The sequence below is a fragment of the Bos taurus genome, chromosome 17 (assembly GCF_002263795.3).
Source record: "Bos taurus isolate L1 Dominette 01449 registration number 42190680 breed Hereford chromosome 17, ARS-UCD2.0, whole genome shotgun sequence".
Taxonomy (NCBI): Eukaryota; Metazoa; Chordata; class Mammalia; order Artiodactyla; family Bovidae; genus Bos; species Bos taurus.
The window spans coordinates 68,000,039-68,025,123 of NC_037344.1; the positions used below are offsets into that span (position 1 = coordinate 68,000,039).

The 25,085-nt window shown below is 44.3% G+C and overlaps 2 protein-coding genes across 10 annotated transcripts in view; one reads left to right on the forward strand and one right to left on the reverse strand.

The window, feature by feature from the left end:
• The window catches only part of CHEK2 (checkpoint kinase 2), a 38,516-nt gene extending 25,912 nt beyond the window's left edge, over window positions 1-12,604 (reverse strand). The window contains 6 exon segments of one of the 4 annotated variants that reach the window (NM_001034531.1): window positions 1,868-1,958; window positions 4,628-4,775; window positions 4,894-5,018; window positions 9,872-10,169; window positions 11,305-11,471; window positions 12,538-12,603. In NM_001034531.1, the coding sequence (NP_001029703.1) occupies window positions 1,868-1,958; window positions 4,628-4,775; window positions 4,894-5,018; window positions 9,872-10,163 (656 nt within the window). In that variant the 5' untranslated portion in view covers window positions 10,164-10,169; window positions 11,305-11,471; window positions 12,538-12,603. 4 annotated transcript variants of the gene reach the window in all.
• A 203-nt stretch (window positions 12,605-12,807) lies between these two features.
• HSCB (HscB mitochondrial iron-sulfur cluster cochaperone) lies at window positions 12,808-23,663 on the forward strand. 6 transcript variants are annotated; one of them, XM_059876178.1, is made up of 7 exons: window positions 12,995-13,085; window positions 14,615-14,789; window positions 15,035-15,131; window positions 15,918-16,007; window positions 16,581-16,725; window positions 22,063-22,110; window positions 23,524-23,663. In XM_059876178.1, exons 2-7 carry the CDS (start codon window positions 14,749-14,751, stop codon window positions 23,613-23,615), a joined length of 513 nt encoding a protein of 170 aa, XP_059732161.1. In that variant the 5' UTR covers window positions 12,995-13,085; window positions 14,615-14,748; the 3' UTR covers window positions 23,616-23,663.
• The last annotated feature ends 1,422 nt before the right edge of the window (window positions 23,664-25,085 follow it).

Here is a 25,085-nt window from a genome sequence, read left to right on the forward strand (position 1 = left end):
ATGGGGTAGATGTACACATAAAATTGAGCCAATTAGGGATTTCTTTGGAATCAAATGCTGATGTTGGGAGAGAAACAATTCTCTATGCTGTAGTTTCTAGAAGAAAGAAAATATGAATATGAGACTCCTGGAAGGCATTTTTCCTGACACCCAGAGAAAGTAATTCTATGGGAGAACAGCAAAGAATACAGGCATCAAGAGATGGAGAAAAAGCCCTGGTAACATTTCAGTAACCCTCAGACTGAGCCACATAAAGCCAAATAGATAATTAAAACATAAGAGTGAAATAAAGCCCTAAAGGCCTCTTGGTCCAGTCATACCAGAAGTCAACTGTGCCCCCGTATTCCCCAGTTATAACAGCCAGTAAATTTATTTTGTTACCTGGCTCATTTCTGTCCCTTGCTAAAAGCTAGAGAATTTGTGTTGAATCCTCCCTTAGGAAAAACAAGAGTCCCAGACATTTCTTTAGGGTTGACACAAATTTGGCTGCGAGCTTCTAAGCAGCCAATGCCAAATATGGGAACACAATGAGCTACTGAATTTAATGTTCATAAACTGAAATATCTCTCGCAAATAATCATAAAGAGTACATTGTGCTTAATTCTCTGTGGCAGGAACGTGAGTGATTATCACCTTCTCCTATTTTCTTTCATGTTTCCGAAAATATCAATAAACAGAAAGTCTGTCGGGGACAGGGGAGGGCTGGGAGGGTGAAGGACATCGGGTGCGTGGTAAAGGTGTCCTAACACCTTCCCTAAGGAAGTGGTTCTTGATGGGCAACCCCCAAAGGGCCCTAAGATCCATTCAGAATGCCCACAAAGTCAGTACTAGCTAGAGAATGACACGAAGACATCATTTGCCTTTTTCTCTCTCATTTTCTCACGAGTGTACAGTTTTCCAGAGGCTACATGGTATGCAGTATCATAAAAAAACACAAGTGAAAAAGCAAATATCAGGCTCCAGCCACCATCTAGTAAGCCAGGTATGAAACAGATTTGTAAAAATGTGAAGCTTTCCCTCTCTTCTCACTAATCTTTTCTAAAATAATTATTTTTCATTGAAAAAAAATGTTATTTATCTTAACATAAGTGACTATTTTTTAATGAATTAACAAATATTAGTAACATGCCTCCATTTTAATTTCTGGGCTTCCCTGGTGGCTCAGTGGTAAAGAATCCGCCTGCCAATGCAGGAGATATGCCTGGGTTGGGAAGATCCCCTGGAGAAGGAAATGGCAACCCACTCCTATATTCTTCCCTGGGAAATCTCATGGACAGAGGAGTCTGGCGGGCTACGGTCTGTGGGGTTGCAAAGAGTCGGACATGACTAAATGACAGAAACAATTTTAATTTCTAACACAGTAAATTTCAAGACCTAAGTCACACGAACAAAAGCTCTTTGACGTCTTCAGTAATTTTTAGGAGTGTAAGGGGTCCTGAGACCAAAAGATTTTTGAGAACTTTGCTATTCAATGGTCAGCTCCATTTCTCTTCCCAAGATGTCACAATTCTGAAGAATGCAGAAATGCAATAAATGTTTCTTTATGGAAGGTAATGAAAATGTTCTAAAATTGATTGTAGTAAAGGCTTCACAGTTCTCTGAATATATGAAAAACCATTGAATTGTACACTTTTAAATGGGTGAATTATATGATATAAAAATTATCTCAATAAAATTGCTTTTAAAAAGAAAAAACTGTTCAACTGAAAATGATCAAATAAATCAGTAACATACCTATCACAAACAGGTACCCTAAAATATTTTCTATACATAACAAATGCTATAAAATCAGGAACAAAAAGCTAACCAGTAACAAACATCTAGAAAGAAATTAAGTGCAAGTTCCATAAGAAAACAAAAAAGTTACCTTCCGAGAGTTTTTGACATGATGTATTCGTCTCTTAATTCCTTAGGATACACTGACTGATCATCTACAGTCAGATCAAAAAATACAAAAACTAAGGGGAAAAAATGGCAGAGACAAGTCCCATTAATCCATTTGATAAAGAGAAGATAAATGGTCCTATAACTTAGTAAACATATGGAGTATAAGACAATCATGCTTAGTTCCATTTAACATCTAACCCCAAAGAAATCACTAGCTAGGCCAACGGATATCATGAAACCCTTGAGAAATGATGGCAGCAAGTTTCATTCCCACAATGGAAACACAGTATCATTCTCACTTCACGGCAAGAAACTCATATGTCAATGCTGTGCTTAGTCACTGACCTCAGAACAGTTATCAGCTGGGCCCAGAACCAAATGCCAAATAGTTTAAATCTAGAAAATATATTCAAGGCAAGTAAATATCCAGATAAAAATAAAGCCAGAGGTCACCATCACTAATATTATCACCTTTCAGTCATTTCTACCTTTACCTAGCTGGTATCTTACAGCGCAAACCATCCTGAACTTACTTGTAAAATTAAATAACACTTTCCCCCCAAACCTCCTTTATTTATTTACTATTTGGCCTACATCTGAGACAGAGTACCACAAAAACTGCTCATTTCATAATTTAACCATCCACTGGTCCAAACCTGCAGTCAGTTATTAAACACTACAATTCTACAAAATGGTACATTTGCAACAGCCTATAATATCAGGAAACACTGAAATTTGTGAAGACCCATGAGTTTCTCAGATTTCAACTGACAGGTCTTAACCACTCTGGAGTAACCTAGAGAACCAGTGTCAGGCAGAAATCTGAACCAGCTCAGCACATTTCAATCCAGGCTGGTCCCCAGGAGGCAGACACCTGCCTAATGAATGAGACCTGCTGGCCACCGAGGATACAACCGTTCCTCTCTGTGGATATTTATGAACCTAGATGTTATAATGACACCCTAGATCAGTGGATCTGAGGGGCTCTGAGATGTATTTTTCCCATGTATTGAGGTCTACTTCAAAGGCTGCAAACTCAGTTGCCTACAGAAGCCAGAAGGTCATGGAAATAGGTAAGGCTGGGGGAGTGTAAGATGTAGGGCAGTGAGTGGGGACTTCTGAAGGAGGCAGCCTCTACTTAGCACCTGCAGATCCTCGAATTAATGGACGATAGGCTCAAGTGTGGCCAGATAGCCCATCTTTTCAAAGAAATCTGGATTTTCACATTAAAGCACACACATCAACCAAGGCCTAATAAAATATCAATAGGCCAAATGCGGTCTGCAGAGTACCAGTTTGATCCATTTCAATCATGGCCAGCTTCAGACTACATAACACCTCTGTTCAAATTAGAAAAGGTGCCCTTTGCTGCTAAGTCACGTCAGTCGTGTTCGACTCTGTGCAACCCCAGAGACGGCAGCCCACCAGGCTCTGCCGTCCCTGGGATTCTCCAGGCAAGAACACTGGAGTGGGTTGCCATTTCCTTCTCCAATGCATGAAAGTGAAAAGTGAAAGTAAAGTCGCTCAGTCATGTCCGACTCAGCGACCCCATGGACTGAAGCCCACCAGGCTCCTCCATCCATGGGATTTTCCAGGCAAGGGTACTGAAGTGGGGTGCCATTGCCTTCTCCAAAAGGTGCCCTTTAGATAGAACAATTATGAAAGGATGGCACACCACTTGTCAAGTAGAGGACAGGCCACATTTTAGTGCCTACTTGCCCCCTTGACTGGGTGCTTTCAAAACAGCAAAATCCTGTGCAGCTGCCAACTGTAATTATCAGATAGGAAACAAAGTGGAAAACAGAAAACTAAGGCAATCATAAAACGTACACCAGGACGGCAAGAATAGCCATAATCCCGAGATGCTGTTCTGAAGACTGGCTGCAGGAGAACCACCTGGGGAGGATTTTTAACACCCTGGAACTGGTGGATCAGGCTCTGAGGGACAACGCCTCCGGGAATCCGTATTTGTAAGGTGTCACCCACACAAACAGATACTATTTCACATCATCCAACCCTCAAGTTTTGGGAAGATCTGTGAGGTTTTTTCAAATTAAAGAAACAAGAGTATTGCTCTTGTCCAAGGTTTTAAAATCACTGTGAGCTATGTTTAATTCTGTAGGTTGTTTTTTTTCATCCCCAATGAATGACAACTGTTCATTTCAGATGTGATATTCATGAAGTTTTAGGAACAGCTGCGTGTAAAATGCTACCCGATGGTGATGATAAACATTTCCACTTTCAGAGGATAACCATGCAATATTTAAGGTGGAAGATCTAAACTGAGACTCTTACAGGGAAGCACATAGCCTAATGCCGGGCTATACATAATAGCTCAACAAATATATACAGAAATTAATGTCTAAAAGGAACAAAGAAAAGGAAGAATGAGGAAGGGAGAGAAAAAGGTGGGGAGGGAAATGAACTAATGGCCTAAAATAATTCATTGATATCTAAGGTTGACGTAATTAAACTGGATCAATTAATGAATGATAAATTAAGCAATATGATTATTTAAAGCATATGGCTTTAAATGAAATTAATCAAACCAATCCAACCTTAGAAAATCTGTCTTGATAGAACTTTTCATAATTAAAAAAAATGCAGCTAAGATTGAAATGAATCTTGAATGCTAACCTACTTACTTTATTTACCTAAACCATACTCTGCAAAGGACAGTGTCATTTTTCCTTTTACACGGGAGGAGAAAGTTCCAGTAACCAGAAGATAATAATATTACCTTTATTACTCCATACTGAAAGTGCAATTTCAGAATTGTTACTCAAAGGAAGGCGTCTTCCTTTCCCTACAAGCTCTCTATTTACAAAGGTTCCATTCCCACTGTGATCTTCTATGTATGCGATGTAAGAGTTTTTAGGACCCATTTCCTAAAATAGAGAACATTTCATTTCAAAGTTTTAATGGTGGGGTGTTAGAGTCGGGAGATAGCTGAGCGTGACGTCTAGATGACCAGTTTTCCCAAATGTATGGGTATTTGACACCTACTCTGAAGATCCGAAAGTGCTTCTTGCTGTATGTCCGGTATTTATCGGTGCTTTTCAGCAGGGGCTCATCGAAGCAATATTCACAGTTTCTATCCCTCCCGAACCAGTAGCTGTCATTAATACAATCTGCAACACAAAAGCACACATCAGAGGGCTGCTGAATTTCATGTCTCAAACACCTTTTAAAACTACTTATAAACATTGAAACATACATTACCATGAGTAAAATAAGATAGGTAGTGGGAAACTGCTGCTTAGCACAGGGAGCTCAACAGGTGCTCTGGGACAATCTAGAGGGGTGAGATGGGGTGGTGGGTATGAGGGAGGTTCAAGAAGGAGGGAATACTTATGGCTGATTCATATACTTATGAATACACTTCAGCCATATACTTATGGCTGATTCACGTTGTTGTATGGTAGAAACCAATACAACATTGTAAAGCAATTATCCTCCAATTAAAAAAAGACTGCTCAGAAAATCATGACACAACATGAATGAACTTTGAAAACATTATGCTAAGTGAAAGAAGCCAGACACAGAAGGACAATTACGATTTCACTTATATGAAATATCTACTCAAAAGACACAGAAAATAGGTTACAAATTAACAGAACTCGATGGGGAACAGACAATCTCTTCAATGAATGGTGCTGGGAAAACTGAATAATCACATGCAGAAGAATGAAACTGGACCCCTATCTTACACCACTCACAAAAATTAACTTGAAACAGATTAAGGACTTAAATAGAAATGAAACTGTAAAGCTACAAGAAAACAAATGGTCATTTTGTGATGTGATGAAGGTGTTAGCTAAGGCCATGGTGAGGATTATTTTGCAATATATATCGTGTATCAAATTGTACATCTTAAATTTATACAATGTTACATATGTTAGTTACATATGTTTCAGTAAAGCTAGGAATGGGAAAGGAGAAATTACCAAAGGAAAAAATTTTGGAACTAGATATGTGGAAGTACTGATGCCAGTGAACTGTATTTGTTACTGTTGTTTAATCCCTAAGTCATGTTGGACTCTCAGCCTCCTATGTCCATAGGATTTCCCAGGCAAGCATACTGGAGTGGGTTGTCATTTCCTTCTCCAGGGGATATTTCCAACCCAGAGATTAAATCCCTGTCTCCTGAATTAGCAGGCATCAGATTCTTTACCACTGAGACACCAAGGAAGCCCAACGAACTGCATACTTCATGGTTAAAATGGCAAATGTTTATGTTATATATATTTTATCACAATGAAAAGAAGTAAACATTAAAAAAAAAAAAAATACTAAGGGAGCTTCCCTAGTGGTCTAGAGGTTGAGAATCTGCTTGCCAATGCAGGGGTCAAGGGTTCAATCCCTGGTCTGGGAGCTTCCCAAATGCCGTAGATCAACTAAGCACCGAGTGTCACAACTACTGAAGCAGGGCTCTAGAGCCCGTGAGCCACAGTTACTGAGCCCCCGCTGCAACTACTGAGGCCTGTGCGCCTACAGCCTCTGTTCTGCCCCAAGGGAAGCCCCTGCAATGAGAAGTCCATGCACCCCAACCAAGAGTAGCCCCTCTAATCACAACCAGAGAAAGCCTGCGTGCAGCAATGAAGACCCAGCAAAAGCAAAAATAAATGAATTAAAAAAAGAAAAAGAAATACTAAAGTACATAGCTTTTAAAGTGCAAGATTTGTGTCCTGAAAATTACAAAACACTGTTGAAAGAAATTAAAGACCTAAATAAATGAAAGATATCTCATGTTCATAGACTGGAAGACTTAATACGGTTACAATGGGAACAGTATCCAAATTGATCTACAGATATAACCCCAGAGGCCTTCTTTGCAGGAAGTGACAAACGTATCCTAAAATTTCTATGAAAAAGGAAAGAACCATAGTAGTCAAAACAATCTTGAAAGAGAACAAATCAGAACTCACTCTGGATTTCAAAACTTACTACAAAGCTATAGTAATTGAGACTGTGGTGCTGGCATAAGGATGTACACATAGATCAATGGACCGGAAGTCCAGAATTAAACCCTGACATTTATGCTCAAACTGATAAGGACAGAGTAAAGGGATAAAGTAAGTGATTAAATAGTCACGCTAGAGGACTGTAAGTAGAAAAAATATGAGAGACCCCTATAAGTTAATGATTACTCAAGAAAGCAGGTTTGCTAAATCACAAAACCAAGCAATCTTGCTTAGCAACAAAACCATGTAACAGAAGCACGAGACACGCCCCCAAACAATAAAACAATACTGGTGTGAACCCACATCCTGGCCAGCGAGCTCAGTAAGTTAATGATCCCTGGGACATGCTCTCTGCTCACATGAAAACAATTTGTGGACCTAGCTTGACCATGCGGAGAAGGCAATGGCACCCCACTCCAGTATTCTTGCCTGGAAAATCCCATGGACAGAGGAGCCTGGAAGGCTGCAGTCCATGGGGTCACTGAGGGTTGCACATGACTGAGCGACTTCACTTTAACTTTTTACTTTCATGCATTGGAGAAGGAAATGGAAACCCACTCCAGTGTTCTTGCCTGGAGAATCCCAGGGATGGGGGAGCCTGGTGGGCTGCCGTCTACGGGGTCGCACAGAGTCAGACACGACTGAAGCGACACAGCAGCAGCAGCTTGACCATGAAAGGACAAGAAATCTCCCCTGCTAAACATGCAGGAGGAGCTAATGATGGAAGCATGACATCTACTCAAGAAAAACAAACACGGTCTTCTCCCCTTGCCCACTTTTTTTTTTTTTTTTACCATAAAGCTACAGACTAGTAAGTTCTCAGTGCAGCATCTCTCACCTACCCCACTGGTAAACCTCAGAAGTCCCCTATTCTAATAAGTCGCTTTATCTATCACTTTGCCTCTCACTGAAGTCTTTCTGTGCTGAGACATAAAGGACTATGGTACCAGGAGCTCTTCGGAGCCTCCCTCCCCCTCAAAAGGCCACCAAATGGCTTCAAAATGATCTTTGATGAAGGTATCGAGACCATTCAAAAAGTCTCTTCAAGAAATAGTTCTTGGACAACTGGGCATTGCCATGACAAAGGATGCACTTGGACAATACCTCATACCAAGTACAAAAATCAACTCAGGGATCAGTATAAGAGCTAAAACTGTAAAGTATTTAGAAGATAGGGTTTGAATCAATAACAATAAAGTAGCTCCTCTTTATTCAGCAATTACTTTATTGTTATTCAGTTGTTAAGTCATGTCCAACTCTGTGCGACCCCATGGACTGTAGCACACCAGGCTCCTCTGTTCTCCAGTATCTCCTGGAGTTTGCTCAAATTCATGTCCACTGAGTTGGTGATGGTACCTAACCATCTTATCCTCTGTCACCCCCTTCTCCTATTGCCTTCAATCTTTCCCAACATCAGGATCTTTTGGCCTTATATGGTCAAAGTATTGGAGCTTCAGCTTCATCAGTGCTTCCAATGAGTATTCAGAATTGATTTTCTTTAGGATTGACAGTTTGCTCTCCTTGTAGTCCAAGGGACTCTCTTATATATCAAGTTCTCCCTTTTAAAGGAGATACATCCTACATCCAGACACAAATGTAAAGAACAGTCTTTTGGACTCTGTGGGAGAAGGCGAGGGTAGGATGATTTGAGAGAATAGCATTGAAACATGTAAACTATCATATGTGAAACAGATCACCAGTCCAGGTTCGATGCATGAGACAGGGTGCTCAGGGCTGGTGCACTGGGATGACCCTGAGGGATGGGATGGGGAGGGAGGGGGTAGGGGGGTTCAGGATGGGGAACACACGTACACCCATGGCTGATTCATGTTGATGTATGGCAAAAACCACTACAATACTGTAAAGTAATTAACCTCCAATTAAAATAAATTAATTAATTTTTTAATTTTAAAAATTAAAAAAAAAAAAGGAGATACATCCCACTTCACTCTTAACACTCCTGTGTCCCATTCACCATACATCAGCCCTAAGCCTATCTTAAAAATATGGCTTAAATGAGTAAAAAGTAGCTTCAAATGTTTACTTCTTTTTTTTTTTTTAAATGTTTACTTCTAAATTTAAAGTTATACATATGAATATTGTTATATTATTTCTCCACTTTTTACTGTTTTTTCAAGTCACCAAGTTGCACATGATATAAAAGGAAAGGTGATTGACAAGGTACAAAATGGTACATTAGTCATTCATTTCCTTATATTATTATTCTCTATTCCATAAACATCAAGCTCATTTTTTAAAATGAAGTGTATTGTGCGTATTTCAGTTGTGTTTGACATTGCAACCCATTGGACTGTAGCCCTCCAGGCTCCTCTGTCCATGGGATTTTTCAGGCAAGAATACTGGAGTGGGTCGCCTTCTCTATCTCCAGGGGATCTTTCCGCCCCAGGGATAGAACCCACGTTTCCTGTGTCTCCCCATTGGCAGGCTGATTCTTTACCAGCTGAGCCATCTTTTTAATGAAGAGGTCATTTTAATTCGAGACAGGAAAAATACTAAATAAGACATACTGAAAGCAAAGTCTCACTGTTGGAATCAGCTGTCAGAGTGGATGAGTATGTTTAAACAGCAAGGTTGGCTATTTTGAGATAAAAACAAATAACAGGGAGTCAACAAATAACCTTCTCCATCCTAAGACTGTAACACAGATGCTCTGAAACTGCTGCACCAGAGCAGGACTGAAGTGATGACATTTCTGTGATTAGACAACAAATGTTTACAAGTTTGCATGAATTAACATTTTTCTAGGGAAAACATCCACAACCCTCCTCAGATGGACAACACATGGCAGAGGCCAAATCAACATTTGGTGAAAGAATAAATGAAGGGGATCCACAGCAAGTAAGAGCCAGTGCATGACCCAAAACTGCCTTCTCAGTTCTGTCTTTCACCACCTCCAAACTCCAGAATCATTCCAGGAGTGTCTTAGGTTATCTGTTGCAACAACTTTCTGTAACTGTTTTTCTGAGCCAAATATTGCACTGCATAACAAAAGATCTTACCAAGATTGGAGAATCCATCCTGAAGGGCCCATAATCGAGCCCAAGGGGCAGGGACAGGCTCCTCGGGTTCTTGGTCCTCCGGAATAGAATAGAGTTCCTGCGTGGACACTGTGTCTAAGGAGCTCAGCGTGCCAGAGCTGGAGTGGGAGGACTGGCTGGACGTGCCCTGGGACTGTGACGAGGAGCTGTGTGGCTGCGAGGAGGGACCCTGGGACTGTGAGAAGCCACCCTGGGACTGCGGGGAGGCGCTGCCGCGGGGCTGCTGACGCTCCACATTCGTCTCCCGAGACATCACCACCTCAAAAATAAGTGTCCCACAACCAGGTGAGTTTCAAGGAACAAGACTTAAAGGTCAACGAAGAAGGATGGGCATATTACAACAGCCAAAACAAAACAAAAAAGAAGATCCAGGACAAGCATGCTCTGCAAAAATTAAAATTCCAACAGTCTACAGCCATCACTCTTCTGAGCTCAGTTTTTCTTCAGATTATTTTCACCTAATAAGTTTTTTGTGTGACAGCCACAAACCACAGGGGAAAGAAACAATTTGAAGACTATAAATAAGTGAAAAAACAAAGATACTGAATTGGGGAAGGGAGAGAATCATAACAGGTTACACTCATCCAATTGTTAAAAATTAGAAATGGTGGTCCCTGGTGGTCCAGTGGCTAAGACTCTGTGCTCCCAATGCAGAGGGCTCGGGTTCAATCCCTGGCCAGAAAACTAGATCCCTCATGCCACAACTAAAAAGATTCCACAGGCTGTCACTAAGACCGGGTGCAGCCAAGTAAATAAATAAATATTTTTTAAGAAAAAAGAAATGGAACCTAAAATGTATTCACTAATACAATCAACACTGCACTTAAACTACATAGGTATTTTCGGAAAGCAAAGAAGGGGAAAGGTCGGGTGGTTTGGCATAGATGATGAGCAAAGAAAAATTGTACAGAAATTGGCTGCATCACCCCAGGGGTGACATTTACATAAAATGTCACTGATGCCCCTTACCCAAACCAGCTCCTGGAGGGTAGGACCCAAGTTCATTCTAGATTCCTAGACTCCAAACTAAGAGCTGGGCCACTTAAAGAAGCAAAACACTAAGACAGCTCTAAACAATCCCACCTAGCCCTTTGTCATGCTAATTAACTATGCGGCTCATCTTTTCAGCATCCCAAATGACCTCCCAGCACAACAGAAAGAACTATTCAGACATATAGAAGATCATAACAGAGGGTCCCACCCTTGTTTTAGAATTAATTTCACAGTTAAACCCCAATAACAGAACCTACAGTAAAGTCAAAGTAACTTTCAAATCCTAACTTTAAATCCCTAATCTGATTTTTTTTTAAGGGCTTTCTCTCCAGAACTCCACACTCAGGCTACCCCTCAAGGAAAATATAGTAAACATGACCGACACAGATTATTGCATTTACATAGGCCTTCCAGACACAAACGTCCTTCCAGATGCAAAAGTCTGGTGAGGTTTCCTCAAAGTGCACCAGGGAGGTGCTGCCAGAGCTTCGACTTCAGGACCTGATGCTCTGATACCACCTCAGCCGAGGTGTGACCTCCTGCGGCTTTGGAGCAAAACTTCTCCGCCCTGAAAAGTGGCAAAGACAGTGTGTCAAGAGGTAGCTGCTATCATCACACCTGATAAGAAGGGTGCACCACACCAGGACTACATGGGCCTCCGCCATGTATAGTGGAGAGGTTATAAGCAAACAGATTCGGAGTCAGCTAAGTCAGCTCTTCGCATGACCTTTAGGTAGATCACAGCCTCTCTGAACTCAAAAAGTAGACGGAGCTAGAAAATCAAATGAGATGCTGCAGCAACGTTCTTTCAACCCCACCCCCTCAGTAAAGCTTGATAATCGGACTTTCAGGCCCAAAGAATCTGAAAGCAGAGAAAGGCCTTACAAGTGCAACACAATTTATTTTTCCTCAAATAGAGAAACTGAGTCCCAAGGAAGACTGGTGGCCCCCTCCCCTCCCTTTGCCACCCAATCCCCCACACTTGCTTATGGACACTCTCGAAGCATCTTCCTACACAAGTCAGTGTGCTTCCAGTTCCAGCAGAGCCTATTGAGAGTGGGTTCTCAATAGGCATTTTCAGATTGAACCAAACTATGATAATAATTGGGCTTCCCTGGTGGCTCAGACGGTAAAGCGTCTGCCTACAATGCGGGAGATCCTGGTTCGATTCCTGGGTCGGGAAGATCCCCTGGAGAAGTAAATGGCAATCCACTCTAGCACTCTTGCCTGGAAAATCCCATGGACGGAGGAGCCTGATTAGGCTACAGTCCATGGGGTCGCAAAGAGTCGGACACGACTGAGCGACTTCACTTTCACTTTCATGATAATAATTACTAACATCTTTAAAACTTTCCGCAGAGCAGCTTGGCTCTGATTCTGAAGAGCATAACTTTGTTCTTTCTTATCCTGTACTTCTGGGCCAGTTTCTGCTTGTAAGTAACAAGGGAAGTGAAATTCACCTCGAGGTTTGTCTACAAAGGAGGAAGAGTCTCCCACGCATTCCTCTCCCCCGCGCCTTCCCGAGCTCATACACAGGACGAGATGAAGGCTCGGGAGATTCAGCTCGCAATAAGACCCTGAGGACAGGATTCGAACCCCTAAATACCCAAAAGAAGCTCCCCACTATGACTCACCGCGTGAGCCCCTCTGGAAGAGTACAACCCAGAGCAGCCGCAGCCAGCGGAGTGGCGCTAAACCCGCGGATACAAACTCCACCCTCCACCAATCAAAACACCCCTCCGCTCCCGCCGGACCAATGAGAAGCAGCGGATGTGGCCGCCCCCGCAGCTTCAATGCTTTCTGGGAGTTGTAGTTTAAGCTGCAGAGCGGGACTCAGAATCCAGGTTTCCCCCGAGTGGTCCCGCCCTCCGCCTAGTTCCCCAGCCAATCATTAGCACAAGTCTGGTCAGGCTCAGGTGACCTCGGCGAGGCAGGCCGCCGGCCCGATGTGGGGCGGAAGGACCGGGGCCTTTCTCCGGCCGTCGGGGTGGTGGCCGACAGGGGTGCTCGGGAGAAGACTGCTAAACTGCAATGCTGCGTCGCTGGCAGGAAGCAGCTCCCCACGATGTTGGAACTGCGGCGGCCCAGGGGGCCCACCGCGGGGGGACCGGTTCTTCTGCCCTCAGTGCCGCGCGCTGCAGCCACCTGACCCGACTCGAGATTACTTCAGCCTCATGGACTGGTATGGAGGCCGTTTCCTGAAACGCGTCTGGACGTGCGAGAGGGGAGGGCTGGTCGGGCTAGGGGAGGAGGAAGGCTGGACCAGTCACACAGGTTGGCGGAGCCCTGGAGGACCGGGCTGGGGGTGGAGCCTGGTCGAGAAGGATGCGTGGGATGTGCCTGGGGAGGAAATTAAGGGGCTGGCCTGAGCGAGGAAGCTTTGAGGGGATGAAGACGAGAGGGAGTCTTGGAGTGGAGAGGCGGGGAGTGGATAGGGGAAACTGAAGTTTGAAGGCAGCAATGGAGGGGCGGGTTCTGAGAGAAGGCCAAGTTGAGAGGCGGGGCTTTGAGGGGAGGGTACTTGGCGCGGCCCTAGGGCTTCCCTGATAGCTCAGGGTAAAGAATCTGCCTGCAATGCAGGAGACCCCGGTTCGATTCCTGGGTCGGGAAGGTCTACTGGAGATGGGATAAGCTACCCACTCCGGTATACTTGGGTTTCCCTGGTGGCTCAGCTGGTAAAGAATTTTCCTGCAATGCGGGAGACCTGAGTTAGATCCCTGGGTTAGGAAGATCCCCTGGGGAAGGGAAAAGCTACCCACTCCAGTATTCTGGCCTAGAGAATGCCATAGACTGTATAGTCCATGGGGTCGCAATAGTTGGACACGACTGAGCGACTTTCCGGAGAAAGCAGTAGCACCCCACTCCAGCACTCTTGCCTGGAAAATCCCATGGACAGAGGAGCCTGGGTCGCTAAGAGTCGGACACGACTGAGCGACTTGACTTTCACTTTTCACTTTCATGCATTGGAGAAGGCAATGGCACCCCACTCCAGCACTCTTGCCTGGAAAATCCCGTGGACGGAGGAGCCTGGTGGGCTGCCATCTATGGGGTCGCACAGAGTCCCACACGACTGAATCAACTTAGCAGCAGCAGCAGCAGAGCAACTTTCACTTTCACTTTGGAGCATAGAAGCTTGAAGTTCAGAATGTTTAAAGTTGGCTTGAGATTTTTAAGAAAGAAGTACAGAAGTGGTATCCAAAATATGAGAGTAAGAGCATGGAAAAACTTAAGGCTGTGGGCAGAATCTAAGGGAAAAGTGAGAACTGGAGGGTCTGAGAAATAAGTGTTTTTCCTATTTACACGGAAGGTCGAGGAGTTTGGAGAGGTGACAAATTTGGGCGGAGCTAAAGAGATAGTGCAGGCTCTGGGAATAAAAAGTGAAGGGGATTTGTTTAAAATAAAGTGAGAGGCAGAAATGAAAGGACCTGGGCCTTAGAAAAATAGAGTGTGATTCTGGAATGCCCCTTAACCCTGGGCTCTGGCCCCACCAGTCACTGAGCACGTATGAAGGGTCGCAGTAACACTACCCTGTAAGTTTTCAAGCATGCCAGTCTTGTTCTAACTTCAAGGTCTCTGCGTGTTCCCTGTGCCTGAATGCGTCTTTCCTCTAATCTCTGATTACTCCTCATCATCATTTAGGTCTCAGCTCAAATGTCATCTCTTTGTCCACTACATCTACCATTCTCTGACCTATTCTGTTTTCCTTTACAGTACCTAGCACTTTCTGGAATAGCTCTTGTCTACATGTTTATTGTGTCCCCCCTGAGAAGAGGAACCAAGCGCTGCTGCTGCTGCTGCTGCTGCTAAGTCGCTTCAGTCGTGTCCGACTCTGCGAGACCCCATAGATGGCAGCCCACCAGGCTCTGCCGTCCCTGGGATTCTCCAGGCAAGAACACTGGAGTGGGTTTCCATTTCCTTCTCCAGTGCATGAAAGTGAAAAGTGAAAGGGAAGTCGCTCAGTCGTGTCAGACTCCTCGCAACCCCATGGACTGCAGCCTACCAGGCTCCTCGGTCCATGGGATTCTCCAGGCAAGAGTACTGGAGTGGGATGCCATTGCCTTCTCCGAGGCCCATAGTATACAGATCTGTAAATATCTGATGCATGAGTTTCATCTCCTGATTTCCTTCCAGCAACCGCTCCTTCAGAGTTGACACTGTGAAGCTCCAACATAGATACCAGCAACTACAGCGCCTTGTCCACCCAGATTTCTTCAGCCAGAGGTCTCAGGTAAGCCTATTGGCCATCCCCAATCATTCCCTAGATGAGGAAGCTCCCCTCTAGGAGGTCATGGCCACCACTCCAATATTCCTCCCTGGAAAATCCCAGGGACAGAGGAGCCTGGTGGACAACAGTCCATAGGGTCGTAAAGAGTCAGACATGACTGAAGTGACTTAGCACAACAGACATAGCACAGTCATACCCAGACACATATGCACCCTGGGTGCAGTGGCCTGTGGTTATGAGATTACCAATTACCAGGGACAAAACTGGACAACCAGCTTTGCCCTGGGGCAGCCTGATTACAACCAACCAGGCCCTGGATTAATCCTACACTCAGAGCTTTTACCTTACTTCCTGCTGCTAAATCACTTCAGTCGTGTCCAACTCTGTGCGACCCCATAGATGGCAGCCCACCAGGCTCTGCCGTCCCTGGGATTCTCCAGGCAAGAACACTGGAGTGGGTTGCCATTTCCTTCTCCAATGCATGAAAGTGAAAAGTAAAAGTGAAGTCGCTCAGTCATGTCTGACTGTTCTCGACTCCATGGACTGAAGCCTACCAGGCTGCTCCGTCCATGGGATTTTCCAGGCGAGAGTACTGGAGTGGGTTGCCATTGCCTTCTCCAACCTTACTTCCTAGCAGAATTAAAACCCATTGTCTGAAAATTAAAACAGCTTATCCCACACCAGTTCTCCTTCGTTATGTGCTGGCCCATCAGTGTTTTATGAAACAGTTTGTGAATGTAAGATGGCTGATTTGCGTGGTAATATGACTATCTTCATTTCCACCTACAGAATGAAAAGGACTTCTCAGAGAAGCACTCGACCCTTGTCAATGAGGCCTATAAGACCCTTCTGGCCCCCCTGAGCAGGGGACTATACCTTGTAAGGTGATTTTCCAACCCTTCTATCATGACTGCCTGATCCCATTCCTCTGGGGGACAGCTGTTCCCCTGTATTCAACAGAAGAGTGCTTGAGATCTTAGCTAGTCTAGGGACCCATAATTAACCTCAAAAATACTACATGCATATAGTTTTCTGAGTATCTCTATAAACTTTACTTGCCCAAATGCCTTTTTTTTTTTTTTTTTTACACCATTTGCTATAAATTTAAAGAATTAGACGGTACTGGCTTTCAGGAAAGAGTAATTTTTGTTTTGTTTAGTTGCTAGTAGAGAAGTGAGCACCTTAGAGTTTTAGGATTTAATAGAATCTTTACAGATACATAGTTCAACCTCCCAAGTGGAAGAATGACTTCTCTAGGGTCACATAGTTCCAGGTAGGAGAGTTCCAATACTCCTGTCTCAGTCCCAGTTTCATCACTGGGACACTTAAAGTTTTCTGTGTGAGTGACATTTTGTTCTAAAGGGTGAGAAGGATTTATGGTGAGTAGGATTTATGACTCTAGCCATAATTTCTTGAATTAAACTTAATTTTCCCTGCTTTATGCCCCAATAGCTAAAGCTCCGTGGAATAGAGATTCCTGAAGGGACAGACTATGAGATGGATAGTCAATTCCTCACGGAAATAATGGAAATCAATGAAAAACTTGCAGAAGCTCAAGGTGAAATTGCCATGAAAGAGATTGAATCTATTGTCAGAGGTAAAAGATAAAAATAGTACCAAATATTTTATATTGCTATTTTGAGTACACGTAGAGTCTAAGTCACTCAGTCGTGTCCGACTCTTTGCGACCCGATGGACTGTATAGGCCACCAGGCTCCTCCATCCATGGGATTTTCCAGGCAAGAATACCAGAGTGGGTTGCCATTTCCTCCTCCAGGGGATCTTCCCGATCCAGGGATAGAACCCAGGTCTCCCGCATTACAGGCAGATACTTTAACATCTGAGCCACCAGGGAAGCCCAAAGGCAGATTCTTAACCACTGGACTACCAGAGAAGTCCCTATATATGTAGAAGTTAAGTGGAAAATGCATATAAAGAGGACACATTGGTCTTCATAGTGATTCAGGGAATTTTTTTTTCTTGATCATACTGAAACCCGTTTTGTTAGACCTGCAAAATCCCTAATTCTCTGGAAAGCAGGCTTAAACTAAGAATGTAATAGTATTTTGTAGACCACAGTGCTCTTTCCTACCCATGACATCATTTGGATGATAATATTATCCCTGCCAAGAAAAACAGGCCTCAGAAATTCATGGAAATACCCAAAGTCACTCAGCAGATATAGCAGAGCAAAGAATGAAACCTTGCTCTTATGATCCCATATTGCTTTACTTTCACTTTATTCCATAGAGTGTCAGTCAGGGTTCTCCAGAGAAACAGAATCAATAGTGTGTGTGTGTGTGGAGAGAGAAACTTATTTTAAGGAATGGCTCATGCGATTGTAGGAGCTAGCAAATCCAAACTGTGTCAGATAGACCAGCAGGCTGGAAACTCAGGCAGAACTTCTATGTTAGTCATGAGGGAAAATTCCCTCTTCAGGAAAACTCAGTTTTGGCTTACTGTCTTCAACTGATTGGATGAGGCCCACCTGTGTTATTAAAGATAGTCTCCGTAAGGTCAACTGACTGTAAACGTTAATCACGTCTACAGAAAGCCTTCACAGCAGCATCTAGACTAGTGTTTGACCAGACAACTGGGCACTGCAGCCTAAACAAGTCGGCACATAAAATTAACCATGCCAAGTAGAAAAGGCTCCAGGTTTCTCACTCAAACTGTATGCATGTCCAAACTTTCACAAATGTTTATGGCGTGCCTACTGTGTATCACGGAGAAGGCGATGGCACCCCACTCCAGTACTCTTGCCTGGAAAATCCCATGGACGGAGGAGCCTGGTAGGCTGCAGTCCATGGGGTCGCTAAGAGTCAGACATGACTGAGCGACTTCACTTTCCCTTTTCACTTTCATGCATTGGAGAAGGAAATGGCAACTACTCCAGTGTTCTTGCCTGGAGAATCCCAGGGACGGGGGAGCCTGGTGGGCTGCCGTCTATGGGGTCGCACAGAGTCGGACATGACTGAAGCGACTTAGCAGCAGCAGCAACAGCACTGTGTATCAGGCACTGTGCAGGACACTGAGAATCCAGCAGTGAACAGAAGGACATGACCTTGGGCCTTCAGGGAGTTTATATATTCCAATTCAGTGTGTCCCACATGGAAGTCTTGAGTGTCCGTCCTCCATCCCCCAAAATCAACCTATTCCTCTGAAGATATTCCCTTTCTAAGTGGATGACGCTCTGCAGTTGCTCAAGTCCAAAACACTGAATAGGCGTTCTTGACAACGTACTCCCCCTCCCCCCCATAGACAGTCTATCAGCAAGTCTTGAAAAACTGGCTTTCTTACTGCGTCTCAAATCCATCCATCCATTTTCACTGCCACCACCCCGTCCCAAGCTACCATTTTCTCCCACCTGGATGACTGGAGTAACTCCAGACCAGTCCATCTCTACCTTCAGTCTGATATATTCCTACACTATCACCTGTGTTGAAACCCAAATCTAATCATAGCACCCTTGGCCTTGCTTAAAAACTTGGAAGTGGCTCCCTTGGCTCCCCATCACTTTCAGGTTAAAGAGACCTGGATAACTGGGCCTCTGCTTCCTCTTGTTTGCTCCTTCCATTCCAGCCATGCAGGCTGCCTCCAGTTCTTCATCTGTACTTTCCACCTTCCTGCCCAGGGCATTTGTAGGTACTGTTGCTTCTGCCCAAAATCCCCTCCTCCTCCACCCCGTCTACTAACTCTTCCTCCTTCAGATCCGGGGGCAGTCCCCACTTCCTCAGGAAATCCTCAGAGGACCTCTGTCTATGTCTTTTAGCTGAGAGTACCCCTCTTTTGTAGGACTAATAATAGTTATAACCTTATTGTTCTATGTAAGATTATTGGCCCCACATCAGCCTCCCCTATTAGACCAGAAGTTCTGTGGAGGCAGAAATTGTGTCTGCTTTTTGCTTCTCTCACATCCTCAGCACACATAACAGTACTTGGAGTGTAATGAGGACTCAGTAAATATTTATCAAGTGAGTGAACAAATAACAAACAAATTAAAAGCAGTAAAATAGAAGTTCTGGTGGGGGAGCTGTCCAGTGGGGGTATATCAGCACTAGAGCTGTGTGGTGTTGGAGAAAGAGAAACTCAGCATTTGCAGTCAGAAGGTGCAGCTGCATGGCTTTGGCAGGCAGATCATGAGGCTCTGGGTGAGGTGGGCTTGGGTTCGCTCCCAACACTGCCACTGACTTTTTGTGTGACTTTGAGCAAAGTGCCTTCACCCGCTCTGAGCCTCAGTTTCGTCATCTGTAAAATGGAGACAATATTAGTACCCATTGTTGCAAGGATTAAGTAAGTTAAAAACACCCTGATGCTGGGAAAGATTGAGGGCAGGAGGAGAATGGGGCAACAGAGGATAAGATGGTTTGATGGCATCACTGACTTAATGGACATGAATTTGAGCAAACTCCAGGAGATAGTGAAGGACAGGGAAGCTTGGCATGCTGAAGTTCATAACGTCACAAAGAGTCAGACACAACTTAGCAACTGGACAACAAAGTGTGTAAAACACTTGATACAGAGTCTGGTTCATGGTAAGTGCTCAGTCAGTGGTGGGGGTTATTTTAGCTCTAGCGTTACTGTCTGGCTTTAAGCAGGTCAGATCAGATCAGTCACTGAGTCGTATCCGACTCTTTGCGACCCCATGAATCGCAGCACGCCAGGCCTCCCTGTCCATCACCAACTCCAGGAGTTCACCCAGACTCACGTCCATCGAGTCAGTGATGCCATCCAGCCATCTCATCCTCTATCGTCCCCTTCTCCTCCTGCCCCCAATCCCTCCCAGCATCAGAGTCTTTTCCAATGAGTTAACTCTTCGTGTGAGGTGGCCAAAGTACTGGAGTTTCAGCTTCAGCATCATTCCTTCCAAAGAAATCCCAGGGCTGATCTCCTTCAGAATGGACTGGTTGGATCTCCTTGCAGTCCAAGGGACTCTCAAGAGTCTTCTCCAACACCACAGTTCAAAAGCATCAATTCTTTGGCGCTCAGCCTTCTTCACAGTCCAACTCTCACATCCATACATGACCACAGGAAAAACCATAGCTTTGACTAGACGAACCTTTGTTGGCAAAGTAATGTCTCTGCTTTTGAATATGCTATCTAGGTTGGTCATAACTTTCCTTCCAAGGAGTAAGCGTCTTTTAATTTCATGGCTGCAGTCACCATCTACAGTGATTTTGGAGCCCAGAAAAATAAAGTCTGACACTGTTTCCACTGTTTCCCCATCTATTTCCCATGAAGTGGTGGGACCGGATGCCATGATCTTCATTTTCTGAATGTTGAACTTTAAGCCAACTTTTTCACTCTCCACTTTCACTTTCATCAAGAGGCTTTTGAGTTCCTCTTCACTTTCTGCCATAAGGGTGGTGTCATCTGCATATCTGAGGTTATCGATATTTCTCCCGGCAATCTTGATTCCAGTTTGTGTTTCTTGCAGTCCAGCGTTTCTCATGATGTACTCTGCATATAAGTTAAATAAACAGAGTGACAATATACAGCCTTGACGAACTCCTTTTCCTATTTGGAACCAGTCTGTTGTTCCATGTCCACTTCTAACTGTTGCTTCCTGACCTGCATACAAATCTCTCAAGAGGCAGATCAGGTGGTCTGATATTCCCATCTCTTTCAAAATTTTCCACAGTTTATTGTAATCCACACAGTCAAAGGCTTTGGCATAGTCAGTAAAGCAGAAATAGATGTTTTTCTGGAACTCTCTTGCTTTTTCCATAATCCAGCAGATGTTGGCAATTTGATCTCTGGTTCCTCTGCCTTTTCTAAAACCAGCTTGAACATCAGGAAGTTCATGGTTCACATATTGCTGAAGCCTGGCTTGGAGAATTTTGAGCATTACTTTACTAGCATGTGAGATGAGTGCAATAATTCCTAAATTTCCTCCCTTACCTGCTAAGGCCCAGTTAAAGTGAACGTTCAAGGGCATGAGCTAGATGGTTTTGGGGTCAGGACTTCAGAGCCTCCAGACTCCTAATCCACTGTTCTTTTTTGTTGACACCACGTTGCTACCAGAAAAGTGAGTTTCTAGCCACTGAACTAGGAGTCAGGTGACTTGGGGTCTGTTCCAAGCTCTTCAACTTGCTAGCTGTGTAACCACAGTACATTTTCCCAATACCTGTCGTTGCCTATGATAGGGATATAATATATTTAAAAGTGCTTTGAAAGCAGGTACCCCCATAAATGATTAATACTGTCTATCTGGGAAATGCACTTATAAAATTCCTCATTTCCTAATGAGGGAATAATGCAAGCATGAAGGAGCTGCTCCTTTACTTCATCTGGCATCTTCTCTCTTCAGGTACGTTCTAAGTGCTAAGTCACTTCAGTCGTGTCCAATTGCGACCCCATGAACCATTGCCCAAAGGCTCCTCTGTCCATGGGATTCCCCAGGCAAGAATACTGGGATGGGTTACCATTTCCTTCTCCAGGGATCTTCCCAACCCAGGGATCGAAACTGCATCTCTTACATCTCCTACATTGGCAGGAGAGTTACCACTAGCGCTACCTGAGAAGGAGAGGCTGTATGATTTGCTAGTGGTTGCCTGATTCTATAACACCCTGCTGATGGGTGAGCCCAGCTTGTTGATTTTTCTCCTAGCTGAAACCTGGAAGACTTAGAGTGCTTGGTGGAGATAAGATATGTCCTTGTCCTTTTTTCTTTTTTAATGCTTCTATAGCCCTTTTATGAACTTTGGTGACTGCCCCTCAGACCTTGCGTGGGTGGGAAAACTCTGTAACTAGGGTCAGCCAGAGCTGCACGAAACAGGAGCTGCCACTGTGAACACGTAGAGACGGAGGTCAGGAGGCCTCGCCCTTGAATCCAAGCTCCCCGCTGTGCTGTATTCACAAGATGACAGAGGATTGTCTTCATATTATCAGTCTACTTAAATAGAAAAATTAAGATCTTGGTTTTCCTTTTCAGCTAAACAGAAAGAACTGACTGACGATGTGAGCAGAGCTTTTGAAAGAGGTACTCCCTTCATTTCATGACTTTCTTAAATATGGAAAGAAATTCTAAGCACTGAGATATAACCATTCGTTCAATAAGTAGCTATTACATGCCCATCCTATGACAGGTATGTGGGGAGCGATAAAATAGAGATAAGCCTACATTTCTGCCTTCAAGGATTCACAGTCTTGCTAGAGAATCCAGGTGTGTGCCAAGCCAGTAAATGTCCACTGAAGATTAGATGAGAGAAAATGCTCCCATTCCCCTTTGGCAAGTAGGGGAAGATAAGGTGAGGGATGTGGGCGGAAGCCAACCCAGACTGACCTGAGGGCAAGGCCACACAGTCAACATTTGGCAAAGCCCCGTCTTCTGCAGAGCCCATAAGGAGAAGCCCATGGCCCAACTGTGCTAAATTGTAAATATGGAGTCCTCACTGCTCCTGGCTCTCAGGCTGAAGAGACTAGATCTGTTTCTAGCTATTTTTAAGCAGGAACAGCCCATTCCCTCCATCCCTGTCTAGTGACACCTCTTAAATAAGACAATAATAGCCCTTTGGCCTAGGGATCATTCCACTGCAGGAAGGAGAAAGCAACTCATACTAACCCAGATAAAAGGAGGTTATTCTAAGGAGTTAGGGCCACCTCTCAGAATCTAGAGTCCCAGAGATGAGTCCATACAGTGTGATGAGAGCTGTTGTAGAGCAGGACCTGGAAAGTAGAAGCAGTCTGGAACCAAGACTGCCGTCCTGAATGTGGTGGCCTGCCGGTCCACTCCATCCTTCTCTCCCTGCACCAGGTGCTTCCACATTCCTTATCAGGCTTCAACCACCATATACCATGGGGGGAGAACTCTTGAAACACAACTTAGGGACTTCCCTGGTGGCCCAGCGGCAAAGAATCTGCCTGCCAATGCAGGGGACACGGGTTCGATCCCGGGTCCAGGAAGATCCCTCATGCCACGGAGCAACTAGGCCCATGCACCACAGCTACTGAGCCTGTGCTCTAGAGCCCCTGCTCCGCAACAAGAGGAGCCACAGCAATGAGATGGCCGAGCAACACAGCTAGAGAGTAGCCCCCACTCGCCACAACTAGAGTAAGGCCCATGCAGCAACAAAGACTCAGCACAGCCAAAATTCAGTAATTTAAAAAAACAAAAAAACCCAACCTTAGTTATACTGGGTATCATCCTGAAAAAGAATCAGCTTCTCATTTAAAGTCTGAATCCTGTGAACAAGGATGCTTTTGCTCCCTTTGGTTGTAAGTCCTCTGTCCCCGAGAGCAACCCAGGTGTTCCATCTCCCTCTCTCAGATCTACTGAGTAACTGATCAACCTTCCAGAGCCCGGCCCTCAGCTTTGATCCAGCTGCCTTGGGTGGAGTGATTTTATTCTTGCTTGAAATGAAGCCTCTCACATTAATCTTTCTCTTTATTTCAGACAATTTTGAAAAAGCCAAGGAACTCTTAACAAAGATGAGATACTTTTCAAACATTGAAGAAAAGATTAAGTTAAAGAAGATTCCCCTCTAATGGTTGCTAATTTTAAAGTTTTAAAAAATAAAGTTCTAGTGATTTCTCTCCTGGCTTCTGCAGACTGAGAACAGAGGTGCTTCAACCACTGTGACCGTCTTAACTAACCTGTGGCTCAGGCACTAGCGGGCGGTAGCGTCTGTCATGTCAGCGGAAGCACAGCCTAGCCAGGGTTTGAGTGGTTGGCTCTTCACGGGGGACTTGGTATACCATGTCCCCCAGCTAGGCTGGTGGATGAAGAGATGCAAACAGGGCCAACCTGAGGCCCTCAAGAGGACAGGACTTTTTCCTGAAAAGGCCAGTAGTAAACATTTTAGATTTTGTGGGCCTCCTCCTCTGCTGCGACTACTCAACTCTGCCCTTGTAACATGTGCATGCTACGTGCGTACTAAGCTGCGTCAGTCACGTCCGACTCTTTGCGACCCTATGGACTGTAGCCCACCAGGCTCCTCTGTCCATGGGGATTCTCCAGGCAAGAATAGTGAAGTGAGTTGCCATGCCCTCCTCCAGGGGATCTTCCCAACCCAGGGATCGAACCCACGTCTCTTACATCTCCTGTATTGGCAGGCAGGTTCTTTACCACTAGCACCACCTGGGAAGCCCTTATAGCATATTATTTACTAAGCAGGCAGTGGGTTAGATTTGAAACAGGTTTACTACCCTCTGCTCTAGAACCACATCTTCCTTCCAAAGGCATGACCTTCACAAATAGTCTTGTTAGTATGTCTTTCAGGGAATTCCACTTTGAAACCATGCAAACTGCCTAAGGGTCTCTTTGGTCCACACTTAAATAAATGCATTTCATCTACATGAAATATAGATAATTTTACCAAGACTTAGTCTGGTATGAAACACCGAGCACATTTTCAGCTCCACCTTGGTGGAGCAGAGCGTTTTTAATCTGTTCCTGGACAACTGCTCTCCTGTCACCCGAAGCAGCTTCTCTCCCCTTTGTGATCTTTGGAAATTCAGTTTAAAGTTGATTCATTTCCAGAAGAAAAAAAAATTTTTTTTAAGTCTCTAGATCAAGGAAGATTAAAATAGAAAATTCTGAGAAACAGCATTCAAACTCTTAGAACTGCTTGTTTATAAATGAAAAAAATTCAGGGTTCTGAACCAAGGTTTAAATATTACTCCTAGAGCTTAAAACTGCAGCTCCTAGGGCTTTCCTGGTGGTCCAGTGGCTAAGACTCTGCGCTCCCAAGGCAGGAGGCCCGGGATCAAGGCCCGGTCAGGGAACTGATCCCATATGCTGCAAGTAAAGATCCTGCATGGTACGACTCGGCACAGCCAAATAAATAAATTTTAAAAAAAAATTTTTTTTAAAGAAAAACTGGCGTTCTTTTGCATCTTCCCTCATCACTGTCTTAAGAATTTATATCTTGTGAATCCGGTTATACTCAGTTAACGTTTCAGGATTTATGGATCTTTCTAAAGGCAAATGAACCACAGCAGCTGTCTGGCTTAATG